General features: G+C 43.7%; 1 protein-coding gene across 1 annotated transcript in view; it reads left to right on the forward strand.

Annotated features, from left to right (window-relative positions):
* Positions 1–24,941, forward strand: part of LOC110505721 (protein Daple) — a 101,099-nt gene that overhangs the window by 73,700 nt on the left and 2,458 nt on the right. The window contains exons 19-31 of the mRNA XM_021585116.3: positions 5,584–5,725; positions 7,529–7,723; positions 8,376–8,537; positions 8,844–9,121; positions 10,686–10,829; positions 11,436–11,622; positions 11,902–12,047; positions 12,156–12,245; positions 13,103–13,383; positions 17,581–17,784; positions 19,044–19,109; positions 19,272–19,340; positions 19,560–19,807. Coding sequence (XP_021440791.3) covers positions 5,584–5,725; positions 7,529–7,723; positions 8,376–8,537; positions 8,844–9,121; positions 10,686–10,829; positions 11,436–11,622; positions 11,902–12,047; positions 12,156–12,245; positions 13,103–13,383; positions 17,581–17,784; positions 19,044–19,109; positions 19,272–19,340; positions 19,560–19,807 — 2,212 coding nt within the window. The remainder of the gene's footprint in view (positions 1–5,583; positions 5,726–7,528; positions 7,724–8,375; positions 8,538–8,843; positions 9,122–10,685; positions 10,830–11,435; positions 11,623–11,901; positions 12,048–12,155; positions 12,246–13,102; positions 13,384–17,580; positions 17,785–19,043; positions 19,110–19,271; positions 19,341–19,559; positions 19,808–24,941) is intronic.

Below are 24,941 nucleotides of genomic sequence, written 5' to 3' on the forward strand. Positions count from 1 at the left end.
CGGTTAGGACATCTACTTTGTGCATGACACAAGTCATTTTTTCAACAATTGTTTACAGACAGATTATTTCACTGTATCACAATTCCAGTGGGTCAGAAGTTTACATACACTAAGTTAACTGGGCCTTTAAACAGCTTGGGAAATTCCAGAAAATGATGTCATGGCTTTAAAAGCTTCTGATAGGGTAATTGGCATCATTTGAGTCAATTGGAGATGTACCTGTGGATGTATTTCAAGGCCTACCTTCAAACTCAGTGCCTCTTTGCTTGACATCATGGGAAAATCAAAAGAAATCAGCCAAGACCTCAGAAGAACAATTGTAGACCTCCACAAGTCTGGTTCATCCTTGGGAGCAATTTCCAAATGCCTGAAGGTACCACGTTCATCTGTACAAACAATAGTACGCAAGTATAAACACCATGGGACCACACAGCCGTCATCCCGCTCAGGAAGGAGAGATGAACGTACTTTGGTGCGAAAAGTGCAACTCAATCCCAGAACAACAGCAAAGGACCTTGTGAAGATGCTGGAGGAAACAGGTACAAAAGTATATATATATCCACAGTAAAACGAGTCCTATATCGACATAACCTGAAAGGCCTCTCAGCAGGGAAGAAGCCACTGCTCCAAAACCGCCCAAAAAAGCCTGACTACGGTTTGCAATTGCACATGGGGACAAAGATCGTACCTTTTGGAGAAATGTTCTCTGGTCTGATGAAACAAAAATAGAATTGCTTGGCCATAATGACCATCGTTACGTTTGGAGGAAAAGGGGGGAGGGTTGCAAGCCGAACATCGCATTCCCAACCATGAAGCATGGGGGTGGCAGCATCATGTTGTTGGGGTGCTTTGCTGCAGGAGAGACTGGTGCACTTCACAAAATAGATGGCATTATGAGATGAGGAAATTATGTGGATATATTGAAGCAACATCTCAAGACATCAGTCAGGAAGTTAAAGCTTAGTCTCAAATGGGTCTTCCAAATGGACAATGACCACAAGCATACTTCCAAAGTTGTGGCAAAATGGCTTAACAACAAAAAAGTAAAGGTATTTGTGTGGCCATCACAAAGCCCTGACCTCAATCCTATAGAAAATGTGTGGGCAGAACTGAAAAAGTGTGTGCGAGCAAGGAGGCCTACAAACCTGACTCAGTTACACCAGCTCTGTCAGGAGGAATGGGCCAAAATTCACCCAACTTATTGTGGGAAGGTTGTGGAAGGCTACCCGCAACGTTTGACCCAAGTTAAACAATTTAAAGACAATGCTACCAAATACTAATTGAGTGTATGTAAACTTCTGACCCACTGGGAATGTGATGAAAGAAATAAAAGCTGAAAGAAATAATTATCTCTACTATTATTCTGACATTTCACATTCTTAAAATAAAGTGGTGATCCTAACTGACTCAAGAAGAAGCACATTAAGGTCCTGGAGTGGCCTAGCCAGTCTCCAGACCTTAATCCCATAGAATATCTGTGGAGGGAGCTGAAGGTTCGAGTTGCCAAACGTCAGCCTCAAAACCTTTATGACTTGGAGAAGATCTGCAAAGAGGAGTGGGACAAAATCCCTCCTGAGATGTGTGCAAACCTGGTGGCCAACTACAAGAAACGTCTGATCTCTGTGATTGCCAACAAGGGTTTTGCCACCAAGTACTATGTCATGTTTTGCAGAGGGATCAAATACTTATTTCCCTCATTAAAATGCAAATCAATTTATAAGCAGGGGATCAAATACTTTTTTCCCTCACTGTACATCCTGTTTGAGTTTTTGCCTATAAGACGTAAGGAGCAAGATGGCGTCGTGGCCGGATTTCCGAAAGGAGGGCGGGGGAGGGCTTTGTATGCATCACGGAAGTTGGAATAGCAGTGGTTGAGGGTGTTGCACATGCACGTAGGGCAATCAATATGCTTGAAGAATTTAGATAGAAATGTTCTCAAATTTGCTTTGTTAAAATCCCCAGCTACAATAAATGCAGCCTCAGGATGTATGGTTTACAGTTTACATATAGTCCAGTGAAGTTCCTTGATGGCCATCTTGGTGTCTGCTTGAGGGGGAATGTACACAGCTGTGACTATAATTGACGAGAATTCTCTTGGTAGGTAAAATGACCGGCACTTGATTGTAAGGAATTCTAGATCGGGTGAGCAGAAGGACTTGAGTTCCTGTAGGTTGTTATTACATCATGGGTTGTGTAATGCATTCATAATCATACACCTCCGCCCTTCCTCTTCCCAGAGAGGGGTTCATCTGTGTCGGCATGATGCATGGAGAAGCCTGGTGGCTGAACTGATTCCGACAACATATCCTGTGAAACAGAATGTTATCATCTCTGATGTCTCTCTGGAAGTCAACCCTTGCTTGGATTTTGTCTACCTGGTTGTCAAGAGACTGGACATTGGCTGGTAGTATACTCGGGAATGGTGTGCAATGTGCACGTCTACGGAGCCTGGCCAGGTGGCCGCTTTTTCTTCCCCTTCTGCGGTGTCGTTGTTTTGGATCGCCTACTGGAATTAGCTCCATTGTCCTGGGTGGTGGTTTGAACAGAGGATCCGCTTCTCGCATCTATACGCACTCCTTCTTGCATCTGTACGCTCTCCTCCTCTCATCTTTCCCCTTCACTTGTGGACTTCAATGCACAACACATCAGCTGTATGTGACCAGGCAATAAAACTTTCCAAGCCAAACCATATCATAACCGCTACACACAGCCTACATCGTTGTCACCATATTAGCTAAAGTCATGTCATAGTCAACATAGCTACAATCATGCAGTAACGTTAGTGTATAGTCAGTAAGCAGTTTAGTACTTACACCAGTGGGCCCCGGTGGCAATAAATTAGTAAAACCAAAAGCATTCCTTGACTTGGAAGAGTTCCAGTGTTGTTGTTTAGTCATAGACAGCTAGCTAATTCTATTTGAGCAGGGTGTTTGAGTAGGATAAACTAGCGAGCTGCATTTGCTAGCTAAGTAAGTGAAACTGAACATGAAAAATTACTGTCTTGCTTCTCCTTTATTTTGGAAGAAATTGATTTGTTCAAAACTGTTTAACTATTGTCTTTCGCTGAGTCAATTACTCACCACATTTTGTTCACTGCAGTGCTAGCTAGCTTTAGCCTATGCTTTCAGTACTAGGTTTATTCTCTGATCCTTTGATTGGGTGGACAACATGTCAGTTCATGCTGCAAAAGCTTTGATAGGTTGGAGGACCTCATCTGGAAGGTGTCATAATTACTGTGTTAGTCTATGGAAGGGGTTGAGAACCATGAACCTCCTAGGTTTTGTATTGAAGTCAATATACCCAGAGGAGGACGGAAGGTAGCTGTCCTCCGGCTACACCATGGTGCTACCCTACAGAGCGCTGTTGAAGCTACTTTAGACCTAGACCTTCATTGCAAAATAGTGTTTTAATCCATTTTTTGGTGGTGTGTTTATATTTAGTATAGTTTTATCTAAAAAGGAATTTAATTTTTTCAAACTATTTTTATGAAATTCACTGAGGATGGTCCTCCCCTTCCTCCTCAGAGGAGCCTCCACTGATATACCAGAATGCATCATTTTACATTTTAGTCATTTAGCAGACACTCTTATCCAAAGCGACTTACAGTTGCGACTGTAAGTAAAAAAAATAATTTAAAAAATGATTTCCTTAGCGAAGTTACGATGGGGAAAGACATGTATTTGTTTTATTTTGGGGGAGGGGCAAGAGACCAGTGGCAGCAGAACGTGCTCGAGTTGGGATGTAGGGTTTGAGCATAGCCTGAAGGTAGGGAGGGGCAGTTCCCCTTGCTGCTTCGTAGGCAAGCACCATGGATGTGAGCCTCAACTGGTATCATACTACCAAATTCTTTACATCTACACTGTCCCAGTATGCCACCACACTACCATTGTCTCAGACACATAACCACGTGTAGGCCTCAATATCCTACCCTCATAAAACTGCATCCATTATGTAATATTTTATTACATGGGAAATTAGTGTTTTTGAGTATTTTGTAGTAGGTATTTTTGTAATTTATTGCATGTGCGTGTGTGCTGAAATGCTTCTTGGCCCCTTGTGAAAATATGTGTTCCCAATGTCCACTTTGGATGAGGAACAGGGGTCATGTTGGGTTTTGTAAAGCTCAAAGAAAAGGGGCTTTTCTATTTGCTTTAGTGGTTGCTGCCCAACCTTCCTACCTACCTACTTCCTGTGCCAGGTATAGTGGGTGAGTCCGGGTTTATGTTCAAATGTGTGTTGAAAGTGTTTAATCTCTATTTATCTCCGGCTTTATTTCTCCATATTTTACTTTGGCTCTCTATTTCTACTGGTGTGTGTGTGTGTGTGTGTGTGTGTGTGTGTGTGTGTGTGTGTGTGTGTGTGTGTGTGTGTGTGTGTGTGTGTGTGTGTGTGTGTGTGTGTGTGCGCACGCGGCCCTGAATACTCCTTTCTAAAGGTGGTCAGAATAACTACAGGGGCACGTGTGCAATGTTCTATTATAACCAATTTCTAAGACTGTTTGAGGAATAGCAAAATTACAGGGGAAAGATGGTTTCCATTCCTGTGTGGCTTGCAGCAGTTCAATTTTCCATGGAAAACAGAGAATCTAGTCCTGCCGGGTGAGGTAGCATACAGTCAAGTCACAGTGAGCACCAGACCTGTGTTCAAGTAACGTTCTTTTTTTTCTTCAAATAATTGGAGTCTTTGTTTGAGCCTGCCTAGAATGCCAGATGGGTGAGGTTTTATACTTTTAGGACTATTCCATTGGTTCAATTGTACCAGACAAGTTCAATCAAGTGCAGCTAAAATATTTGACAGAAAATTAATACTATTTGAACCCCAGGTCGGATGAGGCGAGCACAGCAGGACAGCACTGTGGGAATAGCTGTACTGTACACTCCTGAACTACGAAATAAGACACTTTTTAAAATACTTTTATTACCCCAAAGTAGGGCATCTTCTTGAGGGTTTTTCTTAAAGAGTATCTGAGGATGTGTTAAGAGGTAGAGAGTTAGAGACCCAAGCGAGTGTTACCCAGAGGAGTTGGATTACAAAGCAAAGACATTCCTTCTCCAGCTATTTGTGCTCAATGAAACCAAAGCTGCCACTAATCAGTTAACCTCAAATAAATTCACTACCCTGAGTTACATTCTAACACCGCTTAGTAATCTCATGTGTGCACTGCACGCTCATGGTGATATTGTGTTCTACCTCTTGGCAAGGGTTTTCCAGTTTTTTCCCCTCATATTGGTCTTAGCCCAACGCTAGTACGGATGAAAGTCATATGGTTGTAAAACTTTTAAACATGACCTCAGCAAGCAAACCTTTGTGACAAATTCAATATCCCATAGTATTCCACTAGTCTTTTCTAAGTAAAGGATGTATCTGCCACACATAGTCTCACTCTTGATATTAGAAGAAATAAGCTCAAATAAATGGTACATTCAGCGTCATTAGTGTATGTATGTTCATTTGCATCGTTCTGCAGGAATTTCCATTGTTTGATCATGGCACCTAAATAAAAGCACCACATTCCTGATAAATTTTAATCAATGAAGTCATTTGTGTCTGGGACTGTCTATACATACTGTATGCCTGTCACAGTAAGTACAAGATCTTGGAGAGTAAGATCGAGTCGACGCTGAAGAAGACTCTGGAGATCCGTGAGGAGAAGATTCATGGTCTGGAGTCTCGACTGGAGGAGTCTAGTAGTCTTAATCAGCAGCTGCGCACTGAACTCAGCACCGTACGTACCTATACACCTCTTTCATTCACACACAAACACACACACCTACATATTTGAAGCACACACATTCTCTACTAATCATACTCTTGCACACACACACACACACACACACTTTCACTCTTACTTCTACTCTCTTATGTACAGTGGGGCAAAAAAGTATTTAGTCAGCCACCAATTGTGCAAGTTCTCCCACTTAAAAATATGAGAGAGGCCTGTAATTTTCATCATAGGTACACTTCAACTATGACAGACAAAATGAGAAAAAAAATCCAGAAAATCACATTGTAGGATTTTTTATGAATTTATTTGCAAATTATGGTGGTAAATAAGTATTTGGTCACCTACAAACAAGCAAGATTTCTGGCTCTCGCAGACCTGTAACTTCTTCTTTAAGAGGCTCCTCTGTCCTCCACTGGTTACCTGTATTAATGGCACCTGTTTGAACTTGTTATCAGTATAAAAGACACCTATCCACAACCTCAAACAGTCACACTCCAAACTCCACTATGGCCAAGACCAAAGAGCTGTCAAAGGACACCAGAAACAAAATTGTAGACCTGCACCAGGCTGAGAAGACTGAATCTGCAATAGGTAAGCAGCTTGGTTTGAAGAAATCAACTGTGGGAGCAATTATTAGGAAATGGAAGACATACAAGACCACTGATAATCTCCCTCGATCTGGGGCTCCACGCAAGATCTCACCCCGTGGGGTCAAAATGATCACAAGAACGGTGAGGAAAAATCCCAGAACCACACAGGGGGACCTAGTGAATGACCTGCAGAGAGCTGGGACCAAAGTAACAAAGCCTACCATCAGTAACACACTACACTGCCAGGGACTCAAATTCTGCAGTGCCAGACGTGTCCCCCTGCTTAAGCATGTCCAGGCCAGTCGGAAGTTTGCTAGAGAGCATTTGGATGATCCAGAAGAAGATTGGGAGAATGTCATATGGTCAGATGAAACCAAAATATAACTTTTTGGTAAAAACTCAACTCGTCGTGTTTGGAGGACAAAGAATGCTGAGTTGCATCCAAAGAACACCATACCTACTGTGAAGCATGGGGGTGGAAACATCATGCTTTGGGGCTGTTTTTCTGCAAAGGGACCAGGACGACTGATCCGTGTAAAGGAAAGAATGAATAGGGCCATGTATCGTGAGATTTTGAGTGAAAACCTCCTTCCACAAGCAAGGCATTGAAGATGAAACGTGGCTGGGTCTTTCAGCATGACAATGATCCCAAACACACCGCCCGGGCAACGAAGGAGTGGCTTCGTAAGAAGCATTTCAAGGTCCTGGAGTGGCCTAGCCAGTTTCCAGATCTCAACCCCATTGAAAATCTTTGGAGGGAGTTGAAAGTCTGTGTTGCCCAGCAACAGCCCCAAAACATCACTGCTCTAGAGGAGATCTGCATGGAGGAATGGGCCAAAATACCAGCAACAGTATGTGAAAACCTTGTGAAGACTTACAGAAAACGTTTGACCTCTGTCATTGCCAACAGGGTAAATAACAAAGTATTGAGATAAACTTTTGTTATTGACCAAATACTTATTTTCCACCATAATTTGTAAATAAATTAATTAAAAATCCTACAATGTGATTTTCTGGATTTTCTTTCCTTATTTTGTCTGTCATAGTTGAAGTGTACCTATGATGAAAATTACAGGCCTCTCTCATCTTTTTAAGTAGGAGAACTTGCACTATTGGTGGCTGACTAAATACTTTTTTGCCCCACCGTAACTTGTTCACTTACAATCTTTTTTCCCCCCACACGGTTGACCTCTGTGCTGTCTGTGGTGATCAGTTGAAGAAGACTCTGGAGGCTCTGAGACAGAGGCAGGAGGAGGAGACCCACTCACACAGCTCCACACTGCAAGCTGCAGTTCAGGGTCAGGTCCAGGGCCACAGCCAGGGTCAGGAGAAGTGGGAGACAGTGACGAGAGAGGCCACCGCAGAGCTCCTCAAATTCAAGGATCGCCTCATCGACATAGAGAAGAACGTGAGTGGTGTTCTTTTTATAGGGATAGAATGGGTGATTAAGGATAGGATTCAATTAAGGGCAAGGTTTGAATGTTTGATTGAGATTCTGATGAGGATTCCTCAGTAATGGCTGTGAATGCTTAGAACATGAGTAGCTAAACAACAAGTACAGTCTGTCAAAACATACTGGCATAAGCATGTGGCAAACTGTTATACAAATGGTATACACTGAGTGTACCAAACATTAAGCATCTCTGCTCTTTCCATGACTGACCAAGAGACCGGTTAAGGAAGGATTTTTAAGCCTTGTAACAATTGAGACATGGAGTATGGTAGTAGGTGCCAGGCTCCCCGGTTTGTGTCAAGAACTGCAACGCTGCTGGGTTTTTCACGCTCAACCGTTTCACATGTGTATTAAGAATGGTCCACCACCCAAAGGACATCAAGCCAATGTGACACAACTGTGGGAAACATTGGCATCAACTTGTGCCAGCGTCCCTGTGGAACGCTTTCGACACCTTATAGAGTACATACCCCGACGAATTGAGGCTGTTCTGAGGGGGAACAGCCTCGGGGGGCTGCAACTCGATATTAGAAAGGCGTTCTTAACATTTTGTACACTCGGTGTCTTGTCCATGTATAATCTTACCCACTTCCCTCTTTCCTTTCAGAAAGCAACCTTGCAGACAGAGAAGCACCTACTGAAAGATCAGCTGAGACAGCTAGACAACCAGAACAGCCAGCTGAATGCCCAGAATGTGGCCCTACAGGGGCAGGCTGTAGCACTGCAGCAGCACAACACCTTCCTGCACAAACAGACAGCCAAACTACAGGTACTAAAATACATACTACAGTGGCTCTACTCCAACATGCTACTGTGCTTCTCGCTCTGAGCTTGGCTGTGTGGTGGCCTGGTGTTTTTTTTTTGTTTTTCACCCCCTTGTTTGCATTCTTAGAGTAGCTGTGTCAGTTGTTGCCTATGTAGATGTTGTAGGATGACCAATTTGAGATGAAGAAAATGGAGATGTTGTGATAATCTGAGAATTATACCTCTGTGGTGTGTTTGAATGCCAGCTGACGCCGACAACATCTTAATGGGTTTAATAAAGTTATACTCTTCCTTTGTATCCTTCCGTTAGGTGGAGAACTCCACCCTCAACTGCCAGAGTGCATCTCTCATGGCCCAGAATGCCGTACTGCAGGGCCAGGTGGGGGCTCTGGAGAGCGAGTCGGAGGCGTGGCAGCGGCAGCGGGAGGAAGCGTGGGTGGGTAGGGAGGGCGTGCTGCAGGACCACGAGCGCTTGCTGAGTGTTCACGAGAGACAGGCGGCGGAGTACGAGCAGCTCATCACCCAACACACCGCCCTGAAGGGCAACCAGAGAGCTCTGGAAAAGGAGCACCATGCACTGGAGAACAAGTGGGCCACACACAGAACACACATACATACACACACTCAAGGGTTACACAAACCACTAGGCACAAACCACTGGGCACACACATTTATTTATATACACTACCGTTCAAAAGTTTGGGGTCACGTAGAAATGAGTGGGAGGCCCCGGTGCACAACTGAGCAAGAGGACAAGTACTCTAAACTTAGTGTCTAGTTTGAGGAACAGACGCCTCACAAGTCCTCAACTGGCAGCTTCATTAAATAGTACCCACAAAACACCAGTCTCAACGTCAACAGTGAAGAGGCAACTCTGGGATGCTGGGCAAAAGGATAAAAAAGGCAATAAATCAAGAATAAATCCTTTTCGTTACATTTATTTACACCTCACACACTAAGTGATTGCACACATATGGGTCAGACTGAAATGGGTCACACACACACACTAGTGGTTTCAGATGTCTATTTAAAACTTGCACAAGACTGTTCACAGAATTGTCAATTTTAAAGACATTTAGTCAATTTATTCATTACTACATTTAGCTAACATTAGATAGTTAATCCAGATATTCTTACCTTAGACTTGATTCAGCAGTCTCGTCCAAATCATCATGGTATTTGTAGTTCTTTATGATAGCCACATTAGCAGCTAATTAGCGTTTCATTTTGGGGGGGTAAATACATGCAAATATATTGATAAAAGTCACCTTGTCCTAGAGAGATTTACATGGTTATCAAAACATCATGACAGGGTAAGCTTACACAAAATACAGCTCTTATATTAAGTGTTTCTAAAATTCCCTATGGGAAAAATGAATGGTGGAAAAGCGATTGGAACCATTTTCCTGTTTGAACGCTAGGTTTTATGGGTATTATGACTCATACTGTGGTACACTATTGTGAACCTTACCGTCAGTTCAGTTTAAATGGAGTGATGTGAGAGGCACTGTGGACTGGCTGGCTGATCTGGCTGACTAATAATCTCTCCTCCTACCCTTCTTTCCTTAATGAACAATGGAGTAAGGGCCTGGGGTTGAGGCCCACGGATTAGAAGAGTCTGCCTGCTGTACCGTCAAGGGCCTAATCAGCTGGAATGTTAGCTGGTCCATATGTGCCTCAAAGCCCTTGGTTGTGTTTTCGTTAGGGCACGCTGTAGCCAAATGTTTTTTAACAGAACTAAAATTAGTGGTTATTGGACAGGTTGTGGTAGTCCCTCCCTGTTTCGGTCAGAGTTTTTCTTCATTTGGTGAAAATAAATTAAACGACCCTGATGGGATAGCCAAGGTCTGTGATCATGGCAGCTCTTAGAACCAACCACCACCACGTCACAGGCGCTCAATATCTCATGACTTTTCCAACCAACTCTTGTCCAATCTAACATTGCTATTGTTGTTTCTTTCTTATTGAGTGTAAAGAGGTTAGGTGGTTTGGTGATCATTAGGAATCTAAAAGGGATGGGATCACCATGGCCTATTTTAGATGTAACACAACACACAACCTGGGGACAGTTAACTGGGCACCATATATCTGTTTATGTGACTGCTGTAGAGGTTCTATCTTTGACCCAGTCTCCGTGTCTCTGTCTGTGCAGGTACATAGTGCTGCTGAAGCAGAAAGATGCCATGGAGGCAGTAGAGTCCACCCTTCAGAAGGAGAGGGAGAGTGTAAGAGAGGAGATCCACAAAAATGCGCTGATTCTGGGGGAGAACCAGAGTCTGAGGGGGGAGTTGGACCGGTGAGCTCAGTCAGCACAGCAGCACCTCTATACAACCACACCTACTAACTCCAGCTTTACAAACGTCACCATATGGGAGAGAATGAAGATAGCCTAGTGGTTAAGAGCATTGGGCCAGCAACTGAAAGGTCACTGGTTTGAATCCACAAAGCCGGCTGGGTGAAGAAATGTGCACTTGAGCAAGGCACATTATTCTAATTGATGCTCTGAATAAGAGTGTGCTAAATGACTAAAATGTAGAGAACCGTGTTTCCAATGGAAAATATGAGTGCAGCAGAAAAACTGGTAGAGTACAGCCTGACGCTGGTACCCTCTGGTGGTTACATACTGTAATGGCTGACTTTCTCCTTATTTTGCTCCGTATTCACACACTACCATGTGTCATGTAACACTACAATCAGATAAAACTCTTGTTGCCAAGTGGAAAGGCCTGTGAATGGGCTGAAACAATCAGTGTGGCTGAACTCAACGCAAAAATCAAACAAAATTAACTACCTACAAAACTGACGATCTGATCCTAAAATTAGGCTTTTGAAGAGTGATTTATTTTGCAAAGCACCAGGACCTCATATGTCTCTTCATACTGTCTCTTGACATACCGTGTAGGTTGACCCAGACTCACTCCCAACTGTGTGCGGAGTATGACGGGCTGCAGGTGCAGACCAAGGAGTTGAAGACCCGACTGAACAGAGCTCAGCTGGAGGTGAACCGCTGGCAAGCCAGATACAACTCGATGAAGGAGCAGCACCAGGGCCTGGACATCTCCATGACCAAGCTGGACAACCACTGTGAGGTACACAGACCACTGACACTCGGGGACTGAAATCAGCTACTGCACATACAGCGTTTATGCTTTAGAGACTTGAAAGTGCAGTTTTGTCCAGAAGTAGGCTTAATTTGTGTCCTAATCTTTAATATACAACTTCATCTGGGTCAGTGTTACCATTGACTTAAACCATATGAAATGTTTAGTGCATTTCTAAAGTTGAATATAATGCAATTGAATTGTAGTGACACATGTATATGCTGCAGTTTTAGCAACAGTGTGTATCTCTATGTGTTCTGTCTCCAGCTGCTGACCCGTCTGAAGGGGAACCTGGAGGAGGAGAACCACCACTTACTGAGTCAGATCCAGATGTTGAGCCAACAGAACCAGACCCTGCTGGAGAGAACCATGGAGAGCAAGGAGCTCTACCACGAAGAGCAGAAACAGTACATGTAAGTAGGTGTGTGTGTGTGTGTGTGTGTGCACATGCAGGTATATAGAGGAAAGTCATTTTGATAATTGAATGTCATAAATAAATCTAACAACTCCTGTGTTTCCAGTGACAAGTTGAACTTGCTCCGGAGCCAGAAGGAGAAACTGGAGGAGAAGATCATGGATCAGTACACGTTTTATGATCCATCTCCTAAAAAGTTAGTACGGTTACATTTTGATTTGCTAATAATGTAGCTTAGTCAATGAACTATGAATAGGATGACACATGGCTCCATTAGCAAGCCCTAGAGCCCAGAGTTTTTCCTGGTCAGGTCACATTGTCAGTAAACCCTCCTGCCCAATTGTCCTGTATGCCTATAGCCTACCTTAGCTGTCCTCGTGCTCTCACAGTTTGGATAGAACGTTTGTGCTGCATAAAACCTGTCTATTAATGCCAAATACAATCAGTCCACCATCAAAACAATAGCTTACTATGGATTGTTTCATTATGTAGACAATGTAGTCTAGCCTACTAGCCTATCTATAGCTTCTGTATTTACAGTATTTAGCAGGTATTTTTTTTATATTGCACATTGGAACTTGGACTCCACGCTGCCAGGGTGATCTTTCTCATCACTCGTAGGCTTACCAGTGTTCACAGAAGGGGAGGTCGCTCTCATGAGTGCCGCTGGGCCTCTGGTAGTCATCAGCTTGGTTTTCTGGGAGAGGAGGAGGAGGAGGAGGGCTGGCACTATTCTTGAGAGGTGGAAGAAAAGGAGGAACAAGGCAGGACTGTGGGTACTGCTGGCAGGGCTGGGGAAAGGAATGGGGGTACTGAACAAGAGGGGGTTATGTCATTGCCAGGCCAGGGCAGTGAGGTCTCTGACGGGACTGGCAGGCTGCTAGTGCTGCATCAGAAGGCCGACTAGCTTCCACCTGCCATGGTGTTTCGTCTGTCGAGGATGAGGTGGTAGCTTTGCTGCAGGGGTTTCCACTACGCCAGTATGACCTATGGGCTGATGTTAGATGGATGTCTCAGTGTAACTGTGATTTCCTTTTTGTCTGTGTCTGTCAGGAGGAACCATTGGGCCGGGGCCAAGGCTCTGGCCAAACTCATCAAGCCCAAGAACAGACAGGACAGCTCCAGGGAGAGGGTGCGGAGCGCCCCTGACATTCCCCTGCCCGAACCTCCCACCTTGGACTTCCCTGACATCCCCCCCACGCCTCCCCTTCCACTGCCCCCCCGCCAGTCCTGCCTCAGCCTGGACTCTGTATGGAACCACTCTCTGGAGGAGAACCACCTTGGACAGGGACACTTCCCTGCCCTCACCCCCACCCCCACATACTCCAGCAGAGGTAAGACAGACAGAGGGGATGTCTACTCATCCATGGTAGTTCTATCCCTGAATAATGGAAGTTGCCCCAGTCCTCTTTTTTTCCACAAGAGGTAGCTACACAAAAACTAGCTACACAAAATCTAAAATGTTTTCCCCCTCAAACTCATCTTGCCTTTGTTTTTTTGACGTCTGTTCTTCATTCTCTACTAGTTCAATGGGGATCTGTTGCATGACTAAACATTTTAATAGTTTATCTCGTCATCTTTGTTGGGCAATTTCGGGCCCTGTTCATTTATATAATGCAGGCAGTTAACTACTTTCACTCAATCTCTTTCTCCCTCTTCTCTTTGTCATTGTATGTAAAACATAACCCCCTCCTGTTCAGTACCCCCATTCCTTGCCCCAGCACTGCCAGCAGTACCCACAGTCCTGCCAGCAGTACCCCCTGTCACTGCAGCCAAGCGGTTTGGCTTTCTGAGGACAAGGAGCCAGGAGAAGGTTCCCAAGACGCCTCCCTCACAACGTTCTCACTCTAGACGCCTTCGCTTCTGGTCCTCCTCTGACATCCCCACCTGCACCACCGAGTCTCTCCCTCCCATCATTGGACAGTTCTAACACCACCATCTTCACTCATTCCTCTTTATAACACCCCCATCTTCACTCATTCCTCTTCATAACACCCCCATCTTCACTCATTCCTCTTTATTACACCACCATCTTCACTCATTCCTCTTTATTACACCACCATCTTCACTCATTCCTCTTTATTACACCACCATCTTCACTCATTCCTCTTTATAACACCACCATCTTCACTCATTCCTCTTCATAACACCACCATCTTCACTCATTCCTCTTTATTACACCACCATCTTCACTCATTCCTCTTCATAACACCACCATCTTCACTCATTCCTCTTTATTACACCACCATCTTCACTCATTCCTCTTTATTACACCACCATCTTCACTCATTCCTCTTTATAACACCACCATCTTCACTCATTCCTCTTCATAACACCACCATCTTCACTCATTCCTCTTTATTACACCACCATCTTCACTCATTCCTCTTTATAACACCACCATCTTCACTCATTCCTCTTCATAACACCACCATCTTCACTCATTCCTCTTCATAACACCACCATCTTCACTCATTCCTCTTTATAACACCACCATCTTCACTCATTCCTCTTTATAACACCACCATCTTCACTCATTCCTCTTCATAACACCACCATCTTCACTCATTGCTCTTCATAACACCACCATCTTCACTCATTCCTCTTTATAACACCACCATCTTCACTCATTGCTCCTCATTTAACCCCTTCTTTTATCTGTAACATTTTTACTTTTTGGCCCTCTGTCATTATTTCCATACAGAAAACAGATATCTTAATGCACACATTCAGACTTATCAAGCTTTCCTCCCATCACAACATACACTGTCTCTCTCTCGCACACACACACACACACACTGAACTCTGAACTGAACAGGCTAGTTTGAGGCCTCCAGCCTCACACCAGGCACTCCACTCTGGGTAGACCCTGCAGTAAGTAGCCTTGTTTTGGATTGGAGCCCCCCCCCCTTACTGCAGCCAGCCAGCAGCTTTGCCTACTTCTGTGAGAATGAGATATCTGTGTGTCACCTGATATGTTTAATCATGTAAAGTGGGCAACTGGGAAGAGCGATGCCTACCATCCCAATAAAGGCAGTTCATATGTCTGCTCTGTCTCTTAGTCTGGCAGCCAGTATCAATCCCATGTTCCACATGGATGGAGGAATGTTGCGAGGAGAATTACTTGATGGGGCAATCTGCAATATTTACTGCTGTTCAAAGGATTTCTGCTTTTCCCCCCCAGAGTGATATAAATACCACTTAGGGAGTGATTGAGTGTTTAGGTTGCCTGTTAAGCGTTATCCTGTGTTGCATTGGTGATAATGACTGCCTCCAGCTAGCACTATACTCTCCCTGACTCTCCTTGTCTCCCACCCAAACACCACAATCTCACATCTTCCTTTATTCCATATCCTGTACTCTTGTGTGCCGTGTGTCTGTCACTCTCTGCCATGCTTTTTTTTTACCATCACCATCCATCTCTTTTCCCTCCACACCATTCTTGTCATCCCCTCGCTCAGCCCACTTTAATGACAATGGCTGTGCTAAAATACAGAATAACTGTTCTATTGGATCTATTGATGTCTGCGACTACTAAACATGGTACGCTTTGAATCAATGACCAATCTCATGCTTGACTGAGGGAGCAGGGAAGGGAATCAAAGGCTTTGGCCAGCCATTAGCCTACCAGACACCCTACTGACTGAGGCACTGCTGTCTGTTACCGTATCAACGCACTCTCTCTTTTAAAAAATGTATTTCACCTTTATTTAACCAGGTAGGCTAGTAGAGAATAAGTTCTCATTTACAACTGCGACCTGGCCAAGAATAACGCAAAGCAGTTCGACACATACAACAACACACATGGAATAAACAAAACATAGTCAATACTACAGTTGAAGAAAATCTATATACAGTGTGTGCAAATTAGGTAAGATAAGGGCAAGGCAATAAATAGGTCATAAATAGGTCATGGTGGCAAAGTAATTACAATATACCAATTAGACACTGGAGTGATTGATGTGCAGAAGATGAATGTGCAATTAGAGATACTGGGGTGCAAAGGAGCAAGATAAATAAATACATAAATACAGTATGGGGATGAGTTAGTTGGATGGGCTATGTACAGGTGCAATGATCGGTAAGCAGCTGGTGAGGGAGATATGAGTCTCCTGCTTCAGTGATTTTTTTGAAGTTTGTTTCAGTCATTGGCAGCATAGAACTGGAAGGAAAGGTGGCCAAAGGAGGAATTGGCTTTGGGGGTGACTAGTGAGATATACCTGCTGGAGCGCGTGCTACGGGTGGGTGCTTCTATGATGACCAGTGAGCTAAGGCGGGGCTTTACTTAGCAGAGACTTGTAGATGACCTGGAGCCAGTGGGTTTGGCGGCGAGTATGAAGCGAGTGCCAGCCAACGAGAGTGTACAGGTCGCAGTGGTGGGTAGTATATGGGGCTTTGGTGACAAAACGGATGGCACTGTGGTGGACTGCATCCAGTTTGCTGAGTAGAGTGTTGGAGGCTATCTTGTAAATGACAACGCCGAAGTCGGGGATCGGTAGGATGGTCAGCTTTACGAGGGTATGTTTGGCAGCAAGAGTGAAGGATGCTTTGTTGAAAAATAGATGTAATTTTGGATTGGAGATGCTTAATGTGAGTCTGGAAGGAGAGTTTACAGTCTAACCAGACAGCTAGTTATTCGTAGTTGTCCACATATTCTAAGTCAGAACCGTCCAGAGTAGTGATGCTGGATGGGTGGGCAGGTGCGGGCAGCGACCGGTTGAAGAGCATGCATTTAGTTTTACTTGCATTTAAGAGCAGTTGGAGGCCACGGAAGGAGTGTTGTATGGCATTGAAGCTCGTCTGGAGGTTAGTTTACACAGCGTCCAAAGAAGGGCCAGAAGTTTCCAGAATGGTGTCGTCTGCGTAGAGGTGGATCAGAGAATCACCAGCAGCAAGTGTGACATCATTGATGTATACAGAGAAGAGAGTCAGCCCAAGAATTGAACCCTGTGGCACACCCATAGGGACTGCCAGAGGTCCGGATAACAGTCCCTCCGATTTGACACACTGAACTTTATCAGAGAAGTAGTTGGTGTTCTTTCTCTCTCTTCTGAGATCGAATCAGACAGGAAACTGCCAAGGCCTTCACTTCCTGTTGAAGTAGAACTGTCAGTGTTCTATTCTGTCTCAGCAGGCCAAGGTTCAGCCTGAATAACTAAAATTGGATTTAGCCTATTATTCTTTCGTTATGACTAATCGGATAGCAACATTGGTAGGTACAAAATGCCTCTGAAAACCATTGGTGTACGTACCTTGTCATTTGGAAAGGTCTGACTGAAGAAGTGATAATTGAGACTACTGTATATCAGTGTACCGTAGTAAACACGCCAAAGGCCAGGAGTCAACTTGTTCCCTTAGAAAGCTTTTGATGACGGTAACCCTTCTCTGCTTTAACAAATGTATAGTCCACCTGCCCTAACTGTGTCCACTGTCCAGCAGCCTCCAGCTCAAATGCATCTGCTGTGTCCAGAATGGGGTTTGTTTGGAAGGATGTGGTACCATCATAGATACTCTGTTGTTTGTTTCCCTAGCACTAAACGACAGTGGAGTGTCCAAAGGCAGGGAGCTGTTCCGTGCTTCAGGGGGCAGCAGTGAGGGTGTGAATGGCACTGAGGAGCTGTATGCCAGACGGAGAGGTGTGGAGCTAGGGGGGGCTGCTGCTCACTCTATCCCCGCCAAACACAACTCCACCTCAGGCCTGACACCCAGCTCCAGGCCTGGACGCAGGCCCAAAGGTACAGTGGGCCCAATGCCCATGCACTGCCATCTTCAATGACCATGACATAGTATAGGCCCGCATTATGTCCGTTCCCAACAAATTTGCTTCAGTCTCTACTTAAAGTCATTAACCAGGTTTCCATACACAGTTTTGTGGCAGATTTGGCAAGTTTGCAATTTTACTGCAACCGATTTTGTAACAAAACCATTGCGAGAGTTGAAAATGCGATGGAAACACATTGAACTTCTGCTTTAATGCCCCTTGTTCTCTGTAACCATTACCCAGGTTGTTGCTGTAAATGAGAATGTGTTCTCATTTACCTGCTAAAATAAGGGTTAAATAAATGTTATTCAGTACATGGAAACTTCATCACAAAAGTGATTTGTATGTGCACTACGTATTCACGCACAGCATTTTATCTGCAACAAGTCAGTTTGATGGAAACCCCTTTGGTGGGGAAATGCGCATCTTTTTTAAATATTTGCATGACATTCTGTCGCCAATTGGATAGAAACTTAGCTAGTGTTCTAGAATAACACCAAACAGGTGACTTAAATCCCTAATCCCCCAGAATGCATTGTTTACACAGTGCTGAAAAATCTGGCTGACAATCAGTGTTCAGTGCTTTCTAATGGAATAATTCTGCTGTCCTCAGTCAATAATCACAGTCGCGGTCTAATGGAAAGTTTGTTTACTTTGCTTGAAACCTTCTGGTCGAATCTCAGAACCTTGTCCCATCAACTGGGGAATAGATACACAAACACTTACAGGAAGGAGCCTTGTGGTTTTAGGCTACATCATCTTGCAGAGCCAGTTTCTACATGATATTATACAGGAGCAACATTTGGATTCAGTATATAGATACTAAGTCGACTGTCTATAGTTTATCTATAGGCTGTCATTTAGGGTTGAAGCGTGTGGAGAGACATAAGCTTATGGCTATGCTCATGTAAAATGAAATTTACGAGCTATACTTGAAATACAGGTGGATCACTTCCTACTGTGTTTAAATACGTTTTAGTTTTTTTCCTACAGCTTGGAGATTACCCTTAATCGCCCTTTACACTACCTGACCTTTCAGTCTGCACACTTTCAGTTGTAAAGTGGGACAGGAACAGTTTAATAAGAGACGTTGGTGCAATGATGTGGTAAAGTTGTGGGGAAATGTCTGTTAAGACCAATGACTCATAACACGTACCTTAATCGCTCTATAAATGTGTGATGACGTGAATGAGTAACTCTCACTTCCCCATTTCCTGTCTGTGTCCTCTGCAGCTTTCATCTATGAGGACGACTCTCGGGTTCACTCCCCTGATGCTCATCTTGTCCATGGAAACGCAGGTAAAGAACAAGGATGATCAATACATGTTCAGATGGCTCTGTGTCCCTCTCACTAGGTTTCTTTCATTCTTGCTCAATCTCTTTTTTTCTTATTCATTCTTTCTCTCCCTTACCTCTCTGACCATAGTGAAAATGTAGTCCCCACCATTTCTTTCTCTGCAGGTTATCGACCAGGCTCTGCTGAGCTCAGTCGCAACACCTCCAGCAGCAACTCCCCTGTCAACTGCAAAGGTACAACCAGCATCTATTCCTATCTGCAAACCCTGAAAAGTACCTATTCAATAGATGTTTTTATTTTTAACAATCTTTGCTTTCTATACCAGACTTGATGTTACACTAAGCATATCTCCAACCGCTATTTTAGCCTGCTTTTTGGTACTATCCCCAACTACGGACTTAATGAAGTCATTTTCGGCAGTTATCTATCTCTACCTCCCTCTGTCCATCCAGATTCCCTGGAGCACCTGCAGGACCGTTCTGCCAGTCTGTCCAGTGATGACGTAGTGGGCCTTAGTCACGACGTGTCCCACTCCCTGACCCTCCCCTGGAGCGCCATTGTCCCTTACGACACACACGCCCACACCCCGGTCCAGAGGAGTGCACCCCGGCCTGGCAGCCACCGGACCTCCTCCCCTGGCAGCGAGATGGTCACCTTGGAAGAGTTCCTGGAAGAGAGCAACACCCTGTCACCACCCACTGTAAGCATTGACACACACATATGTGCCAACCACTGTAAGCATAGAGAGATAATGTGTCATGGGGAGATGGATAAAGGGTTTGGGATGTGGGGGTACTAGCTTAGTATGGCTAAACATAATCATCAATAACTGGAAGATCTGGCACATACTATGCCATAAAGTGATGTATGGGGGATTTGGCATGAATTGCATTGTGGATATAGCCAGTAGTTTTATTTGACATATATTCTGGGTTGCTAAATTTCACCAGCCACTAGAAGCATACAGTGTCATACGGAAATGGATGAAGGCGGTTTGGCTTCTTATGGCCAAATCTCATGTTTTAAATTATGATGTGCAATCATTTAGTCTAGGTTGGCTGAATTATTTAACTATCTCCCAAAATGAGCCTCTAAAATATGAATGGTCTGAACTAAGTTTGTTTTTTACATCTGCAAATGAGGAATACTGAGCAGGTTTTTCTCTTTAAGTCCCCAGTTTCAGATATAAGGTAAGGTCTAGTTCTGTGGTGAGTGATGCTATGTAAAGCACGTTTTTGAGAGAGCGAGAGCACTCATCCTAGAATATCCAAGGCCTGAGGTAGTAGTTCCATCCACCAAACTACCAGGTGTGAAACAGGGAAGGGACTCAGGGGGTATGCTAATTTTGTATAGAGCAGACCTAACTCTATTAAATTAATCTAAACAGGAACATTTTAAATTTGGCAAAGAATTCAAAAGGAAATGAGAGAAATGTCCTCCTGTGTGCTACCTATAGCATATCCCTCTACTAGAATGCCCATACTTCAACGAAGAGATCTTCTCCATCCTAGAGGGGGAAATCCAATCATTTCCAGGCCCAGGGTCATGTACTAGTCTGTGGCGACCTAAACGCTAGAACTGGACAAGAACCTGACACCCTCCACACACAGGGGGACAAACACCTACCTGCAGGTCATTCCCTCCCCCATATGCCCCCCTAGGCACAACTACAACAACACAATCAACAACTCCTGAGGCTCTGTCGCACACTGGTTATGTGCATAGTTAATGGTAGGCTTCGGAGGGATTCCTACGGTAGGTACACCTATAGCTCATCTCTTGGCAGTAGTACCGTAGACTACTTTATCACTGAGCTCAACCCAGAGACTGTGTTCAGTCAACCCTTTACACTCTGACACCTCTATCAGATCACAGCAAAATCACAGTCTTCTGGAACAGAGCAATAACTCATCAAAGCCATAGGAACTGAATATATTAAATGGTATAGATGGAAGGAAAGTAGTGTGGAAACATACCGAAAAACAATCAGGCAACAACACATTCAATCCCTTTTAGACAACTTCCTGGACAAAATGTTTTACTGTAATAGTGAAGGTGTAAACTTAGAACAGTAGAAAGCCTAAACAGTATGTTTGATCTCTCAGACAACCTAAGAAAATGAACAATGACAAATGGTTTGTGACGTATGCAAAACCCTAAAAGAAATTGAGAAACTTATCCAACCAAAAACATAGAGACCCTGAACCTGAGCCTACGCTTTCACTATGGTGAATCACTAAAACAATACTTCTATGCCATCAAAAGAAACATCAAATTTGACATACCAATTAGGATCTGGCTAAAAATACTTGAATCAGTTATGGAACCCAATGCCCGTTATGGTTGTGAGGTCTAGTGTTCGCTCACCAACCAAGAATTCACTAATTGGGACAAACACCAAATTAAGACTGCATGCAGAATTCTGCAAAAATATCCTCTGTGTACAACGTAAAACACCAAATAATGTATGCAGAGCAGAGTTGGACCAATACCCGCTAATGATCAAAATCCAGAAAATAACCATTAAATTCTATAACCACCTAAAAGGAAGCTAATTCCAAACCTTCCGTAACAAAGCCATCACCTACAGAGAGTTGAACCTGGAGAAGAGTCCCCTAAGCAAGCTAGTCCTGGGGCTCTGTACACAAACAGACCCCACAGAGCCCCAGGACAGCAACACAATTAGACCCAACCAAATCATGAGAAAAAAATAAATAAATACTTGACACATTGGAAAGAATTAACAAAAAATCTGCACAAACTAGAATGCTATTTGGCCCTAAACAGAGAGTACACAGTAGCAGAATACCTAACCACTGACTGACCCAAAATTAGGGAAATCTTTGACTATGTATAGACTCAGTGAGCATAGCCTTGCTATTGAGAAAGGCCGCAGTAGGCAGACCTGGCTCTCAAGAGGAGACCGGCTATGTGCACACTGCCCACAAAATGAGGCGGAAACTGAGCTGCACTTCCTAACCTCCTGCCAAATACATGGCCATATTAGACACACATTTCCCTCAGATTACACAGACCCACAAAGCATTTGAAAACAAATCCAATTTTGATAAACTCCCATATCTATTGGGTGAAATACCACAGTGTGCAATTACATCAGCAAGATTTGACCTGTTGCCACAAGTAAAGGGCAACCAGTGAAGAACAAACACCTTTGGAAATACAATCCATATTTATTGATTTTCCCTTTTGTACTTTAACTACATTACCAGTCAAATGTTTGGACAACACCTACTCTTTCAAGTTTAAACAAAATATATTTATTTTACTATTATCTACCGTTATAGAATAATAGTGAAGACATCACAACTATGAAATAACACATATGGAATCATGTAGTAACCAAAAAAGTGTTAAACAAATCAAAATATATTTATATTTGATATTCTTCAAAGTAGCCACCCTTTGCCTTGACAGCTTTGCACACTCTTGTCATTCTCTCAACCAGCGTCATGAGGTAGTACTGGAATGCATTTCAATTAACAGGTGTGCCTTGTTTAAAGTTCATTTGTGGAATGTCTTTCCTGAATGCGTTTGAGCCAATCAGTTGTGTTGGGACAAGGTAGGGGTGGTATACAGAAGATGGGCCTATTTGGTAAAAGACCAAGTCCATATTAATGCAAGAACAGCTCAATTAAGCAAAGAGAAATGACAGACCATCATTACTTTAAGACATGAAGGTCAGTCAATCTTGAACATTTCAAGGACTTTGAAAGTTTTTGCAACTGCACTTTAAGAAACTATCAAGTGCTATGATGTAACTGGCTCTCATGAGGACTCTGCTGCAGAGGAGAAGTTCATTAGCGTTACCGGCCTCAGAAATTGCAGCCCAAATAAATGCTTCAGAGTTCAAGTAGCAGACACATCTCAACATCAACTGTTCAGAGGCCTTCATGGTTGGATTGCTGTAAAGAAACCACTACTAAAGGATACCAATAATAAGAAGAGACTTGTTTGGGCCAAGAAACACGAGCAATGGACATTTGACCAGTGGAAATCTTTTCTTTGGTCGAATGAGTCCAAATTTGAGATTTTTGGTTGCAACTGCCGTGTCTTTGTGAGAAGCAGAGTAGGTGAATGGATGATCTCCATGTGTGGTTGCCACCATGAAGCATGGATGAGGTGTGATGGTGCTGTCTGTGATTTATCTAGAATTCAAGGCACACTTAACCAGCATGGCTACCACAGCATTCCGCAGCGTTACGCTATCCCATCTGGGTTGGGCTTAGTAGGACTATCATTTGTTTTTCAACAGGACAATGACCCAACACACCTCCAGGTTGTGTAAGGGCTATTTGATCAAGAAGGAGAGTGATGGAGTGCTGCATCAGATGACCTGGCCTCCACAATCACCCAACCTCAACCCAATTGAGATGGTTTGGGATGAGTTGGACAGCAGAGTGAAGGAAAAGCAGCCAACAAGTGCTCAGCATATGTGGAAACTCCTTCAAGACTGTTGGAAAAGGATTCCAGGTGAAGCTGGTTGAGTGCCAAGAGTGTGCAAAGATGTCATCGAGGCAAAGGGTGGCTACTTTGAAGAATCTCAAATATAAAATATATTTGTATTTGTTGAACACCTTTTTTGGTTACTACATGATTCCATAGGTGTTATTTCATGTCTTCACTATTATTCTACAATGTAGAATTGTTTTTAAATAAAGAAAAACCCTTGAATGAGTAGATGTGTCCAAACGTTTGACTGGTACTGTATTTGCACATCGTTACAACCCTGTATATAGACATAATATGACATTTGAAATGTCTTTATTCTTTTGAAACTTTTGTGAGTAATGTTTACTGTTCATTTTTATTGTTTACTTCACTTTTGTTTATCTATTTCACTTGCTTTGGCAATGTAAACATTTCCCATGCCAATAAAGCCCCTTGAGAAAGAGATTAACGCCTTGCTCTCTTTCTATCTCTCTGAATGCATTGACCAATCTGATTGTTTTGTGCCCCTCTAACCACTTAAAACACAAAAACTAATTAAGACGCTTAACTAATTTTGATTGAGCCCTGTTGATGCCTAAACACCCATTGTTCCAAAAGTGCTGTTCCCAAAGTGCTGTATTGATTGATACCTGAGCAGTGGCGTTACCTCACAGTCCCTGTATTTTTATTTATTTATTTTTTACCCCTTTTTCTCCGCAATTAGTAGTAGTTACTGTCTTGTCTCATCGCTGCAACTCCCGTACGGACTCGGGAGAGGCGAAGGTCGAGAGGTCCTCCGAAACACAACTTAACCAAACCACACTGCTTCTTGACACAACGCACATCCAACCCGGAAGCCAGCCGCACCAATGTGTCGGAGGAAACACCTAGCGACCTGGTCAGCGTGCACTGCGCCCGGCCTGCCACAGGAGTCGCTAGTGCGCGATGAGACAAGGATATCCCTGCCGGCCAAACCCTCCCTAACCCCAGCTGACGCTGGGCCAATTGTGCGCCGCCCCATGAGCGAACCCAGAATCTCTGGTGGCACAGCATTAGACCACTGCGCCACCCGGGAGGCCCCTCAGTCCCTGTATTCTTAATGGTGCATGTAGGTGAGACCAAATCAATATTTCACCTTGTTTATAAAAGGATTTCTTAAATTAGTTTTCTTATCGTCTCATTGGCTGTTATCCCTGCGAGCAGTAGGCCGGGGAATCTTTAATGCTGTTTAACGGACACCATCTAAACAAACACTGATTGGATCAGTCTGATGTCTGTACAGTAATCCAGGAATTTGAGCATGGAGAGTTATAGCTCTGGATGGACTCCCTCCCTGGGTGATGAGGGTTTATTTCCTTGATGAACCTGTCTACGTACTGTTTCTG

This window comes from Oncorhynchus mykiss, chromosome 25, assembly GCF_057628025.1.
Source record: "Oncorhynchus mykiss isolate SJ-2025 chromosome 25, ASM5762802v1, whole genome shotgun sequence".
NCBI lineage: Eukaryota > Metazoa > Chordata > Actinopteri > Salmoniformes > Salmonidae > Oncorhynchus > Oncorhynchus mykiss.